The sequence below is a fragment of the Symphalangus syndactylus genome, chromosome 15, assembly GCF_028878055.3.
Source record: "Symphalangus syndactylus isolate Jambi chromosome 15, NHGRI_mSymSyn1-v2.1_pri, whole genome shotgun sequence".
In the NCBI taxonomy this organism is placed as follows: domain Eukaryota; kingdom Metazoa; phylum Chordata; class Mammalia; order Primates; family Hylobatidae; genus Symphalangus; species Symphalangus syndactylus.
In genome coordinates, this window is record NC_072437.2 from 101,411,237 (window position 1) to 101,426,929 (window position 15,693).

The following is a 15,693-nucleotide window of genomic DNA, read 5'->3' on the forward strand; positions in this document are numbered from 1 at the left end:
AATTCTGGTAAAACCACCTGAGTGTTTTCTCTTTGGTAAGGTTTTGATAACAAGTTCTATTTTGTTCAATATAGAGCTATTCCGACTTTCTGCTTCATCTGGTATCAGTTTTGATAAATTGTGATTTTCAAGAATTTATCCAGTACATCTAAGTTGTTGAATTTACTGGCGTAAAATTGTTCAAAGTATACTCTTTTGTATTTAAATATTTAGAGTAGCTATCGTGATCATCCCTATTTCATTCATGATTGTGATATATTGTGTCTGTCTCTTTCCCAGCCTCCTCCGCCTTCACCACCCCACTTATTTGGGTTTACTTTGGTTTACTTTGTCTTCCTTCCTAAGATGGAACCTTGTATTACTGATTTTTAGGCCTTTTGCCTTATCTAATATAAGCATTTAAAGCCACAGTGTTTTCCCTAAACTTTGTTGTAGTTTCTTTAAAAACTTTTATATATTGCATTCTCTTTTTTTAAAGTTCTAGGATACATGTGCAGTACATGCAGGTTTGTTACATAGCTAGACGTGTGCCATGGTGGTTTGCTGATATATTCTGTTCTCAGTAGATTCACTTTGAAATATTTTCTAATTTTTCTTGTGATTTTTTGTTTTACCCACGGATTACTTAGAAGTTTTTTTTTTTAATTTCCATATATTTAAGATTTCCCTTTAAATCTTATTCTTACTGATTTCTAATTTAATTTCATTGTGGTCAGGGAACACATCTTTATTAATTCAACTCTTTTGAATGTTTTGAAGCTTCTTGTTTCCCCCCCGGTATACAGTCTATCTAAGTGACTACCACGTGCCACTGAGAAGGAGTCTTCTGCTGCAGTTGTCGGGAGCGTTGTTCTATAAATATTCATGAGATTGAGGTGGTTAGCGGTGTTCACATCTTCTAGCTGATTTTTTGGTGTCCAGTTGTATAAATTGCTGAGAGAGGAGTGTTAAATCTCCAGCAATCATTTTAAAATTATCTATTTGTCCATTTAATTCTGTAAATTTTCAAGCCAAATATTTTGAAGTTCTTATCACATGCTATTTGTGATTTTAATACCATTCTGAGAAGTTGACACTTCTATCATTATAAATTGCCCCTCTTTACCTCAGGTAATACTGTTTGTCTTCAAGTCTACTTTATTTGATATTAAAATAGCCTATCTGACTTTCTTATACTTCCTGTTTCCACAATGGATATATTTCTATTATTTTTTTATATTTAAAGCTTCTCTGTTACAGACAGTAGATAGCTGGGTCTTAGGTTTTGTTTGTTTTTATCTATTCTGAAAACTTCTGCCTATAAGCTGGATATAGTTGGATAAAGGTCTACCATACCTTTTTCCCCTCTGTAGTCTCTTTTGCTTTTTTATTCTTCTGTTCCTCCTTTCCTTCCTTCTTTTTAAAATATTTTTAAAAATCCAATTTTAATTTATCTTTTGGCTTCACAGCAATGCATTTTGCCTATCTCTTTAGGGTTGCTCTAGGGATTACAATATATATCTGAAGTTTTCATAGTCTAGAGTTAATACTTTATGACATCACATAAAATGTATAACTGCAGAAGTTATGCAAGTGCACTTATCCCACTCATTCTTCATGTAATAGTCATAGGTACTATAGCTACATATGTTATAAACCCCATAATACATTGCTATAATTTTTGCTTATAACAGTTTTAAGTATTTTAAATAGTTTAAAATGAAAAATGTTTGTTTTTGTTTAGACATTTATCATTTCTGGTGCTATGTAGTCCTTCTGGTGATTCGAGTTTCCATTTGGTATTATTTCCCTTCAGCCTGAAGAATTTCCTTCAGCTTTCTTACCCTGCAGGTCCACTGGTGTCAAAATATCTAAGTTGTCTTTTATCTGAAAATGTCTTTATCTTACATGAAGATAAAGGGAAATAATATCTGATGGAAATACGATTTGCACAAACAAGTGAAGAGTCTAAGACATGATAAATATGGTGGCATACATTAAAGGGTAGTTTTCTAATTTATTAATGTTTTAAAAACCAATAGTATATATTTATTTGACAGGCCTAGAGCAGCTGTATACTGCTAAGATTTCTACTACAGAGGCAAGAAAAAAGTGTCCTTGTTCTTTATGTCCCTTTGATTGTGGCAGCCAACACTGAGTGGGGAAATGCAGTAGCAAAAGATGGTAATACAGGGAAATGCATAGGGAGAGAATTTTTGCAACTCAGACAAAACCTTGTATACAGTGAAGAGCCTGTTCTACTGCAAACAAGAATCTGAAATTTGGGTTAAAAAGATAAGAGTTAAGAGTTAAGATTAAAGTCACTGAAAATTACTTATTTCTTCAATGAAGAGTCAGGGTCCATTTCCTCTCCTCTTGAATCTTCACTGGCCTGTGCCTGCTTTAAACAAAAGATACCTGGAGACTGAGTCTACAAGAGTTCTGGGACCAGCATTTCAGAAGATGTAGCTTTCACACTGGTCTCATGGAATCCTAAGCCTTCATGTAAGAGGTCCTTCTAGCTTGCTGGAGATACCATGTGGAGAAGTGATGAGACCACAGGGAAGAACAGCCCATTTGAGCACAACCTGCAGCCATACCCACAAGAAGACCACACGTGTGGATGATGCTGTGCTGGAATCTCCAGACCGGCCAATTGCTGGCTGAACATCATGGAGTGCCATGGTTAACACCACGCAGAGAAGAATCACAGAGCCAAGCTCTGCCCGAACTGGTGACTCACAAAATCCTGAGATATGATAAACAGTTTGTTGATTTCCACTACCAAGTTTTAGAGTAATTTGTCATACAGTATTAAATAACTGGACAACAGCTTACTGTTTAAGCAAAACTAATAACAATGCTGGGTTGATAACTGATGTGGCTTGGATGTTTTGTCCCCTCCAAATCTTATGGTGAAATGTGATGCCCCATGTTGGAGGTGGAACCTGGTGGGAGGTGTTAAATCATGGGGGCGCTCTAGGGTTTAGCTTAGCGCCATCCCCTCACTTGATGAGTGAGTTCTCACTCAGTTCATGCAAGATCTGGTGGTTTAAAAGAGTTTGGGGCCCTCCTTTCTCTCTCTCTTGCTCCTCTTCTTGCTATGTGACACATTGGCTCCACTTTGCCTCCTGCCATGATTGTAAGCTTCCTGAGGCCTCACCAGAAACAGAAGCTGCTATGCTTCCTGTACAGCTTGCAGAATCATGAACCAATTAAACCTCTTTTCTTTATAAATTACTCAGTCTCTGGTATTTCTTTATAGCAACACAAGAATGGACTAACACAATAACATATGTAAAAGTAAAATGTATGACAACAATAAGAAAAAATGAAAGAAGGTAAATAGAAATATGCTGTTGTATTTTAAGGGCATAATATCAATTCAAGGTAGATTATGATAAGTTAAAGATGCATATCATAATCCCTAGAGCGACCAATAAAAAATAGTTTTAGCTAAAAAGTCAATGAAAGAGATAAAAAGGAATGCTAGAGTATACTTGATAAATCCAAAGGAAGGCAGGTAATGAGAAAAAAAGGAAAAAGAAAATAGATTAGACTAATGAACTCAAATAGAAAAATTGTGAACCTAAAACCGCACTTAACAGTAAGTATGTTATATGAAAATGAACAACAGAGATTGTCAGAATGAGTAAAAAATAACAACAAAATTCAACTACATGCTATTTACAAGGGACACTCTTTAAATATAAAGACATATACACGTGTGGATGACGTTAGAAAAAAACATGCAAATACTAATCACAAGAAAGCTATATTAATATCAAAGTAGATTTTTTAACACAGGGAGTACTAGCATAGAAAAATTAGCATTATCATTTCCTTAGGATAAGTGGGTCAATTCAACAAGAAGACAGGCATCTAACAACAGAATCTCAAACTACATGAAGCAAAAACTCTCAGAAAAAAAGGGAAAAAGAGTTGTCACTGAAAAATTTAACCCTCAAAAACTCAGTAAGGGAACAGAATATATGAAAAACACTATTGACCAACTCTACCTCATTAATATTTATAGAATACTACACCCCCCAAACAGAAGAATACGGTCTTTTCAAATGCATATGGAACATTCATCAAGGGAGAACATGCTTTGGGCCATAAAACAAGTTTCAGAAAATAACAAAGGGCAGAAACCTTACAAAGCATGTTTTCAGATGACAACATAATTAAATTATAAATCAATACCTAGAAAGTCTCCAAACATTCAAGTTAAGTTACACACTTCTAAACAGTGAAAAGACTTACTAGTGAAAAGAAAAAAATCACAAGGGATATGAGAAAATATTTTGAACTGAATGATAGTGGAAATATATCAAAGCTGATGAGATGCAGCTGAAGCAATGCTGAGAGAAAAACTTTTATAAAGGAAAAGCTTTAGTTTTAAGTGCTTATATTAGAAAAGAAGAAAAGGTTAAAATCAATTATGGAAGTTTCTACCTACAAAGACTTTTTTTTTTTTTTGAGATGGAGTCTTGCTCTCGCCCAGGCTGGAGTGCAGTGGCGCTATCTCGGCTCACTGCAAGCTCCGCCTCCCAGGTTCACCCCATTCTCCTGCCTCAGCCTCCCGAGCAGCTGGGACTACAGGCGCCCACCACCACACCCAGCTAATTTTTTGTATTTTAGTAGAGATGGGGTTTCACCATGTTAGCCAGGATGGTCTCGATCTCCTGACCTCGTGATCCGCCCGCTTTGGCCTTCCAAAGTGCTGGGATTATAGGCGTGAGCCACTGCGCCCGCTCTACTTATTTTTTAAATACTTTAAGTTCTGGGATACATGTGCAGAACGTGCAGGTTTGTTAGATACGTACACATGTGCCATGGTGGTTTGCTGCACCCACCAACCCGTCATCTCGGTTTTTAAGCCCCGCATGCATTAGGTATTTGTCCTAATGCTCTCCCTCTCCTTTCCCCTCAACCCCTAGACAGGCCCTGGTGTGCGATGTTCCCCTCCCTGTGTCCATGGGTTCTCATTGTTCAACTCTCGCTTATGAGTGAGACCATGTGGTATTTGGTTTTCTGTTCCTGTGTTAGTTTGCTGAGAATGCTGGTTTCCAGCTTCATCTATGTCCCTGCAAAGGACATCAACTCATTCTTCGTTATGGCTACACAGTATTGCGTGGTGTATATGTGCCACATTTTCAAAGACTTTTTTTTTTTTAAAAAGTGAAGTATAGAGGCCAGGCACGATGGCTCATGCCTGTAATCCCAGCACTTTGGGAGGCCGAGGTGGGCGGATGACGAGGTCAGGAGTTTTGAGACCAGCCTGGCCAACATGGTGAAACCCCATCTCTACTAAAAATACAAAAATTAGCCAGATGTGGTGGCAGACGCCTGTAATTCCAGCTGCTTGGGAGGCTGAGGCAGGAGAATTGCTTGAACCCAGGAGGCAGAAGTTGCAGCGAGCCAAGATTATACCACTGCACTCCAGCCTGGGTGACAGAGCAAGACTCTGTCTCAAAACAAACAAACAAACAAACAAACCCACAAAGTATAGAAAGACAAAGAGCAGAAATCAGTGAAATGAAACAATGAGCTAATATAGAAAATCAATGAATCAAAATCTGCTTCACTGAAAAAAAAAATCAATAAAACTGATAAAAGTGACAAACCTTTTTTTGCTAGACTGATCAAGAAACAAGACAGAAAACACAATTTATCAATACCGGGAATGAAAAAAGCCATCATCACAGACCTGTAGATGTTAAAACGATAATAAGATCATGTTGTTAAATAAATGTGACACTTAGGATTAAATGGACAAATTTCTTGAAAGACATAAATTAACCAAACTGACACAGAAAAAAACAGCCAAAAGGAAAAAATAGGGAATTTAGTGCTATAATAATTACAGAAATTGAATATGTAATTAAAACTTTCCCATGAAGAAAATTCCAAGCCTAGATGACTTCACTGTTGAATCCTATCAAACATATCATTTCTATACAAATTGTTTCAGCAAACAGAAGACTTTCCATTTCATTTTATATGACCAGTATGAGATAAAAACATTGTAAGAAAACTACAAACCAATATCTTTCATAAACACAGATGCAAAAATTGTTAACAAAATATTAGCAAATCTAATCCAGCAATAAACAAAAATTATCTATACCTTAAGACAAAGTGAAGTTTTGCATTTAAAAAAAATCAGTCATAATCACCACGTTAACAAACACGAGGAGAAATAATCATCTTACTAGATAGAGAAAAAAGACTGACAAAATTTTACATCCATTCATGATAAAATCCTAAACTAGGACTAGAAGGGAACATTTTTTTAAGCTGATAAAAAAGCATGCACAAAAGGCTACAGCTTACATCATATGTGATGGTAAAAGACTTAACATTTTCCCTCTAAGATCTGAAACAAGGCACAGATGTCTACTTGGGGCTCTCCTCTGTACAAATGTGTCTCAAGCAAACAAGGACTTACAGGGAAAGGTATCTGGGCCAGATACAACTTGGAACCCTCCGAGAACTGCCTATTCTACCTTTCTTGAATCTTTAAGACTTGTCTAGTCCTGGAAAAGTCTTCATTTGTGGGACACTATGGCAAAGCTCAACATTTCCTTTCTTCTCAAGTGAATAGACACACCCAAAATTATTAAACCACCATCATGTCAGACTCATGGGTACACAAAAATGTGATGACATCATTTGGAGAATACACATTTTACAAGATAAAAACATGTTTATGTATTTATAAATATATAATGAATGGGATTTCACCAAGAATATAAGAATTAGCTAATTTTGATTAATATGTTCTAATAAGAAGAATGCGAGTATCAGAGAAAAAAATTTCCCAAGTGCAAAAATACTGGCCAGAACCATCATTTCCTTAACATTAGCAAACATCATGTTGCCCTACTACTTAAAAACAAACAAAAACCCAAAACCATATGTAAAGGAGGTGAGGGAAAGAGGAGGAGGAAGAAAGGAAACAGACTAGAAGCAACAATTTCAGATTCACAGGCACAGTTAGAAGAGTTAAGAGGGAAAGGCAAAAACTAATCAGGGATGGTGTTTACCTCGTGGGAGCTCCCAGGCAAATCTCTAAAGAGAAAGGGGGAGGTCCTTGTCACAGCTCTTCTTTTTGAGAAACAAAGATTTCTAGTCCTTCAAATAATGCCACAGATGTGAACAACCCCAAAGCATCTTTTCAGTCTACTAGATTTTAATTTTCATCAACCATTAAAATTTTAAAAAGAAAACTAACACATAACTTTGGGGGACCAATAAAGGATTCCCAACATTAGATCTGGACATGAAAAATAATGAAAAAACAAGGAATAAATGTTTCCTCATATCATTTCATTATTATCATTTGCTAATATCAACATTTTAACATCAAATAAAGTATGGAGAATACAATCTTAGGATATCAATTGTATAATATGTAGCTGTAAAAAATACTCAGTACACTGTATTTTTCTCATTTTGCTTCAGATGAGTGAGATCTATGGGACAGCACTGGCCAGCGGGCCCTAAGTCTTAACCTGGCAAGGCAGCAGTCATGGGAATGAAGCTCTTTAGAGCCAGAGTAGCCTATCTACCACCCCATCCCATCAAGCCCAAACCCCATCATCTTCCCACTAATCTTCAGCAGATGGAGGGGGACCATTCAGCAAAGAACTTGCTCAACTTCCTCCCTGATCGGGCCCCATCGAAAAACTCATACGAATTCACACTGAGCCTAAACTCCTCCTCTCCATTTTCCATGGAAGAGACATTCTTCCACCTGGTTCTGGATTCCCTTGCCTTCTGCCTCCTCAGGGATGCTCATTCCATCACCAACACCCCCTCATCAGCTGCGGGGGATTAAAATTATTTGACCTTCCTCCCACTGACAGGTGGGGTCTATGTCCCTCCCCTTGGATCTGGGTGGACCCTGTGATGGCTCTGACCACTAGCCTATGGTAGAAGTGGCCTGGGCCCAGGCCTGAAGAGACTGGCAGCGTCCCCTTCCTGTCTCTTGAAACACTCTCTCTAGGAGCCCTGAGCCACCATGAAAGAAGTCCAACGACCCTAAAACTACTCTACTGGAAAGGCTTCAGTTGACAGCCCCCGCTGAGCTCAGCCTTCCAACCCATGCTGGCAAAAGCTCCAGATACGTGATGTCTTGGACCCTCCTGACTGGACCATCCACCAGCTGAAAACTATGAGTAACTCAGTTAATGTCATGTAGGCAGAAGAATTGCTTGGCTGAGCCCTGCTCGAACTGCTAACTCATAAAAACATAGTTACAATAAAATGGTGGTTGTTTCAAGCCAGTAAATCTTGTTTTAATTTTTATGCAACCACAGATAACTAGAATATGAGGATCTTCAAAACTTCTTTCTCTCTCTCAGCTGCTTCTTTTGTAACATAAGCATATCAAAGTCTGGCCTCTTATCAAAATCTCATACTTTACCCTCGGTCCCTTTGTAAATACTTCCCACCTTCATTTCATCTGTGTTCCCATCTTTCTTTCTGCAATGGTGCTTCTTCTCTAACCATACCAATGAAATGATTTTTGCCAAGATCAATGACATCTAGGTCTGGCTCAATACAAATAGTCAATTACCAGCTCTTAACCTTACTTGATCTCTCTGCATCACATGATACTCCTGAGCACCTGTTCCTTTAGGAAATTCCTCTCCCCTGGTCTGCTCAATACCACTGCCTCTTGGTATTCTTCTTATCTCCTTAGTAACTCCTTGTGTTCCCCATGGATTCCTTCTCTGCTGCCTGTACCTTAAATACTGAGAATCTTTTTAAGGTTATTTTCTCCACTAGTCCCTTCTCTACGTGCTTCCCACAATCATTCTATATCCATTCGTATGTCCATTGCTTCAAAGAAATGCTGTGTCCTCATTCCTCTGAGCCTGTATTTCTAAGCCTAGACCTTTCTCTAGAATCAAAGGGCCAACTCTGTACTCCAAGAGGTATTCAAACCTAGAAGTATTCAAGCTCAACAAGAGTAAAAATAGAAATACATTTACCTCACACTGCCATTCTACTGTCCTTCTTCGTCAGCGGATGGTGTCACCATCCACTTGGGAGTTACACCTCACTTATCCTTAGCCATGCTCATGCTGATTCTTCCTAGTTAATACATCTAGAATTGGCTTATTCCTCTCTATCTCATTGCTAACACCATAGCTCAGGAAATTATCATTTCTTATTATAGACTCCTTCTGGCCTCCAGATGCAATTCACTGTGTTACATCCTACTAGAGTGTTCATTCTAAGGTATAAATCTCATATCACTCCTTTGCTAAAATCCTTTAGCAACTGCCCAACAGACCAGGTTACAATTTGAATTTCATAGTATGAAATACCCAGCCCCTACTTACTACCTCTCATCTTTTGCCTCTTCCCCCTTGTGACCTGATGGCCAACCATATGGACATACAAGCAGTTCCATAAATTCACTATACTCTCTAAGACTGCCAACCTCTGTACCTATTATTCCCTCCATATAAAATACCCTTTCCTGATTTCCAAATCAAATTAATTGCAACGTGTGAAAAGCTCAATTTAGCTATTGCCATCTCAAGAAAACTTTTGCTGTCCCCTTATTCTGTCTTAGAAAACTTTCCTAGTGTCCTTATTTTGTGTTCTCATCATGACATGTATTAAAAAGCATAATTTTCTACTTAGTAGCCTATTTAAAAATCTGTCTGAGCACTAGACTCAGAACACCTTTGAAGGCAGGGACTTATTTTTTATCTCAGTTCTCCAATCCTTCTTTGGCATGCACTGCAGACTCAGAAATGTTTATTGAATGACTACACGGCTGAATGAGTGAGTGGCATCTATTTGTTTGCTAAATTTACTAGTTTCACTTATACTTTTAATAATATTACAAAAAATTATAAAAATTAAAGTAATTTCTCCCTACAAAAGAATAATGCTTAAAAAGTGCTATATTAAAATTCACCTTCTTAGTTTTTCCTTGCTTGAATGAAGAAGAGAAATCTTTTTGTTTTTCTCGAACTCTGACAACGAAGCATTTAATTCAAGCCCATTGCCATTCCTTAAAGATTCAGGGCTAGAAACAAGAAAAAACCATACCATATATTAAAGGGGAAAATTGTCGGGCAAAATTAAATAATACACACCAATACACTAAACATGGATGCTTCTCTAAGTCTCTTGCTTCATACAAAGGGGCAATAAGTGTCAAAACACCGTATCTTGGACATTTGGTGCAGAATGTTTATTTCAAAATTTCAGAAGAATATATTATCAAAATCATCCTAAATTCAATGACTGATCAAAATTCTAAAATAAATTGTTAACAATAGATACAAGCAGGATTAAAACATTCTGACCTCATCAACTATGACTACACCATATTATATGACTTTATGCACCCTTCAGAAGGAAAGGTACATTACAGGAAAAAAGCATAAAGGATTAGAAGGACAAGATACACCCTAGGCCAACCTGACCAGCAAAGCGCAGGTTCCCTCCATTTTAAAATTTGTCATTTAATGGACATTTTTTGGCTCTACTATTTTTGCAGAACTTCTTCAGGCATTCTGGTTTAGAAATATATTAATCTAAGAAACTTGCAAACTAATCCTATTTCCTCTATCCTAAGAGATATAACTCGATTTGAAAATTTTATTTACAGTGGTAAGATACTGAGGGAAGACAGAAGGATTCAAGATGAGTAGAGATCAAAAAGCACATGCATACTATGTAGTCATAAAAACTTTTTTAAAAAGAAAAGCAGTTGCAAGTAATATAAGAAAATTAAGACCTTCCAAAACCTTTCCCAACCCCATATCCTAGATAAGGGTTAATATGGCAAGCATCTTAAAGATTAAAATGTTAAATAAGACCAAGAAAGCTGTTGATATCTCTGCATTACCAAAGTCAGCTTTGGTTTAACCACACTTACTGACTGCCAAGTCCCTTTCTTGTTCAAAACAGTAGATGGCCACATTCTACAAATTCTGGAAGTGACTAACTTAAAATTTTCACCGTCATCAGTACACATGCCCTCAGCAGTTATGCCCATTCTTTGTATCCCTAGGGTCTACTTAAAACCTCCTTGGAAATCAGCTTAAAGTGAAGGGAAGAAATTCACAAAAATGGAATTTTATAAGCCTACTAGCATTGGAAGGGTCTAATCCCCAGTTCAACTGCCTACCCAATCCAGGTTTGAATGCCACTTCTAATATCTATGAGAGAGAGAGAGACAGAGAAACACAAAGAGACACAGAGACACACACTAAAACTTGCCTTGTATACCAAACAAGAAGATTCCAAAAGCTACATGAGGTATGTAAAAGACACTAAATCCTTTTTAAAGGGAGATTTTCAATAACTGGGGGGATAGGTTCATGAGTTCAAGAAAGACAATGGCAAGAAGCTGAGTAGTAGGTGTATAACAGTTGTGGCTGTTCTTGTCTGTTTAAATATTGGGGTTCCACGTAAAATTTTTGTTTGAGGAATTTCACTGTTTTTATTAAGTTTAAATACCACTGCTGCTATTTAACTTTGCTTAGTGATAACAGAGACTCTAATACTGATCATATTCCCCAATGATGGGGAACTCACTACCTTACAATTTGACCTGTTCCCCTGTGATCAAGTCTAATTGTTTATGAAGTATTTCCTTATATTAAGTTGAATACTTCTGTAATGTGTACCCATGGTGCCAGCTCAGGATTCTTAAGTACAGCAAATGCTGCACCCCTCTTCCACAAAATAGCCACAATCAATAAGTTCTCTAAAAATATTGCTATTATGAAAAAGAACAAAAAACTAACCAGGCAAATAGATCAGTAGGAAAATATCCCAGGTGTTCGCCGTAAGACCTCTGCAAGGGCAATCCAGGTTCTTCAGGCCCAGTAGCATTTTCAATCTTAACTGAAAGTTTTGAGAGGGGGACTATTTATTTCTAAAGTCACTTAAGGAGATGATGCTAATCAAACACACAAGCCCCAATCCTTAATGCAGTTGTCGTCTTTTACTCAATAGATTTTACAAAGCAGTATTTTTAAAACTGAAAGCAACTTATAGATTTCTGTGAAATATAAAACCACCTAGGTTAGAAAGCAAAAACTAAAATACTCTATATTATTTACCCCGGGATACCTTTAAGCCAGATTCTAGTCACTTAGCGACAGGTGTGCTTAAAACACATTCAACTGAGTTTATTTATCAAGTTCCTATTTATAGGTAAATGTCAGGAGACAAAAAAAAAAAAAAAAGCATGAGTCTTCAATAAGCAGCTGCACTGTCAAAATATAGCATCTGAAAAAAATTTTTTCTTTTTTGCAGCTGCTCATCCTCAGAGCAAAGACGAGACAACTGGAAGCAGACATGGTCATGACCAACAGAAGGGCGTGGGCAGGTGACGAGCAGCTGCTCTATTTCACTGAGAACCAAATAAGAAGAGGTTGCAAAAGCCGTCAGTCACCAAAGTTAGCCATTTCCAGGAAGAAGCACAAGGGCTGGGAGCCACTGGAATGTCATAAATAGACTCACTCATCTGAATATTTAAAAAGAACATTAAAAAAGGACTGTTTCAGTAAATCTCATATAATCATTATCAGGATAATCCAGAAAGTATCTTTCAGGCCCATTTTAAGAAAAAATCATCTTAATTTTCCCAGTTATATTAAAGTATAATTGACAATTCGAAATTGTACATATTTAAGGTGTGCAACTTGAGTTGATAATATACGTATATATTGTGAAATAATCACCACAATCAAGTTAATTGACATATCCATCACATCACATCGTTAACTTTTCTGGTGATGAGAACATGTAAGATCTACCCTCTTAGCAAATTTCAAGTAAACAATACAGTATTGTTAACTATAATCCACTGTGGTATATTAGACCCCCAGAATTTGTTCATCTTATATAACCAAAACCTTGTACCCCTTGACCAACAATGGTCCCAATTTAACATCATCTTCATCTTAAAAGATTTCTTATTTAGTATCCCAGGCCTAGAAAGACCAAAAATAGTCACTGACCAGTAATGATTCCAGTAGAATTTAATTTCCATAATCGGAGTCTGTCCTTTCACAAGTCAAATGAAAGCTAATTTAATTAGTTTAAGTGTTTAGATACTGGTGGTATGCATAATATAATAGGCAAAGAGTTTAGAAATGTGAGGTCTAATTGAAGCATTGACATTAATCCTCTGCATCTAAAATCTAAAACAGAAAGGGCAACCACCCTATTAACTTTAAGAAGTAAAATAATTTATATGCAAGTGTTTTGCAAAGTAGAAAGTACAATACAATTGTAGGTTAGTGCCCCTGGCTTTTAGATAATCACACAATGCCACAGCACAGTTAATTCCATTTTAATGAGTAAGAAATTATGGTAGCTAGGCTACCAAAAAAGAAAAAAAAATAGTAACAATGCTGCTACCAACCCCCCACCCAAAACCCTGTGCCTACCGCAGCACTGTATTTGCCCTTGGGCAACACATTCTAAACCTCTGAAGACGCAGCTTTTTTTCTTTCCAGGTAAAGAATATATATTTCTCCCTTTATTTTATTTATGCTTGTTTTTGTCAGAAAATATGAGCATAGTTTTCAAAGATTTTAATTCAAATTTTCAAACCTTTGGAAATTTTTTACTCACCAGTGTTTGAGGGACATGTTTTCCAGTATTTTACCACATTACTCATTTTTTCCATTGTCAGTGGTTCAGTTAAAGCAATATCAGCTCCATGCCCTGAAATACAACCTAAGAATCTTTATATTAAATATTGACCTTATAGTTTCTATTTAGAGAAAAAACAAATACTATATTTAGCAGGTACATACCTTTAAAATTTTCAGGGATTATAAAAACAAACAGTGAATGTGTATTTTTCTTTTTGCCAAATCTGAGAGAGGAAAGAAAATGTTAAAATGAAGCAAAATCATTATTCAAAAAATTGAGATTCAGGAGTTTAGCTATTAGGAACTAACTACAGTGATTTTCTTCATTTCTTTAGAATTTAAAATAATATCATTAATATGGAAATTTAGTAAAAGTAGCATCTCAAATCAGTGAGGAAAGAGATGAACCACTTTTTCTTAAAAACAAAAAAAAAGCCTAAACCTTATCCAAATTTTTGATCAGATCATCAGTTTACAAGAAATTTGTGGAAAGAAAGAAACATTTTAAAGAACATCATGGGAATGAAATAAGAAGACTCTAGAATGGGGGGAATTCTGTAAGACAAATGACTCCTTTTAAATATATATATATAATTAAAGAACAAGACAAGAAAAAGGAAAGTTGAATCCTGATTTGTATAAACTCACAGTTTAAAAAAAAATCATAAGATAAGCAGGGAAATTTGAATGCTAATGGGATATTTGACAATACTAAGAAGTGATTACTAATTTTCAGGTATAATATGGGTTTTGTGGTTATTCTCTGAGTCCTCACCTTAGAGAGGTACCAATTAAAGTATTTATGGATGAAATAAAACAGTATTTTAGATTTGTCTTAAAATAATCCACGGGTGGGCAGGGGTGGGAAGGTAGGGAGAAACATGATGAGCCAGATGTGGGTAACTGCTGAGGCTACATTATGGGTGTATTATTATACTCTCTCCCCTTTTATTTCTTGAAATTTTTCAAATAAAACTTTTTTCTTAAAGTGGCATTATAATTCACTAAACTCAGTACAGTAAGTCTGGAATTCGATGATTGGATGGATACTGAGCCTTGGCATTAGCCAAAATGAAATGATTTTCAGGGAGAATATGACTGTGAAAGAGACTTTAAAGAAAACAGTTTAAAACTATCTAAGAAAAGTAAACTATTCTCAAATATTTTAAAACATCATTTATTAGCATGTGGTTATATATGGTTATTATTTATTCATTAAAATGAGAACTGGGAGCACCCCCACTGTATAACATTGTTAGTTTATCTTACATATGCATTTGGAAGTAAGTACACATTCTATATTTCAAATTACATTATATATTAATATAATGTATATATCTGAGTCATATATATTGAGAACCTCTTATGTGCCAGCTCTGTGCTAGGCTCTGGGGGATATCATGGTAAACAGACAGACAAGGTTCCTGCTCTCACACAGCTGGCGGTCTTGGGGCAGAAAGACATTAAACAAATCACTATAGATAATTGTATGGCTGAAAATGTGTCCAATGCCAGGAAGGAAAACCAAAGGGGCCAAGAGGAGTCCACACCTGGGCACCAACCTGCCTCAGCAGCCTTGGGGAAGGCTTCCAGGCGGACAACCCTTGGTGCTGGCTAGACACAGAAAAGGCTGGGGAGAGGGGGAGGGCAGAAAGCAGATGTGCAGCACAGAACATTCTGGGCAAAAGGCACAGCATATGCAGGAGCCCTGGGGTGGTCGAGAACAGGTGCGTTTGAGAAGGTGCAAGATGTCCAGGAGAGCTCTGGCACAGGGCATCTGAGGAAGAAAAGCATTAAGTGGAGACCAAAGAGTGAGGGAGGGCTGGGCTCTGCTCACAGAAGGCCTGTTAGGCCACAGGAAAGGTTTGGTATTGAAGAAAAATGGGCAACGGAAAGCTATGAAGCTCAGGAGCAACCAACACAATTACATTTGCATTTTAGAAAGACCACTCTGCCTATGATGGGATGCACTGATACGGGTGACACGGGTGGACTGGAGAGACCCTAGGGCAGTGATCCAGGCAAGAGCTGATGGTAAGGAAAGCGGGCATACCTGTGAACC

At 36.9% G+C, this 15,693-nt stretch overlaps 1 protein-coding gene across 3 annotated transcripts in view; it reads right to left on the reverse strand.

Annotated features, from left to right (window-relative positions):
- SOHLH2 (spermatogenesis and oogenesis specific basic helix-loop-helix 2) overlaps positions 1-15,693 on the reverse strand; it is a 46,373-nt gene that overhangs the window by 11,760 nt on the left and 18,920 nt on the right. For 2 of the 3 annotated variants that reach the window (XM_055245228.2, XM_055245227.2), the window contains 4 exons: positions 13,794-13,855; positions 13,609-13,713; positions 11,769-11,868; positions 9,926-10,036 (listed from right to left, as the gene is read on the reverse strand). In XM_055245228.2, coding sequence (XP_055101203.1) covers positions 9,926-10,036; positions 11,769-11,868; positions 13,609-13,713; positions 13,794-13,855 — 378 coding nt within the window. The remainder of the gene's footprint in view (positions 1-9,925; positions 10,037-11,768; positions 11,869-13,608; positions 13,714-13,793; positions 13,856-15,693) is intronic. The other variant, XM_063618870.1, reaches the window with a different exon arrangement.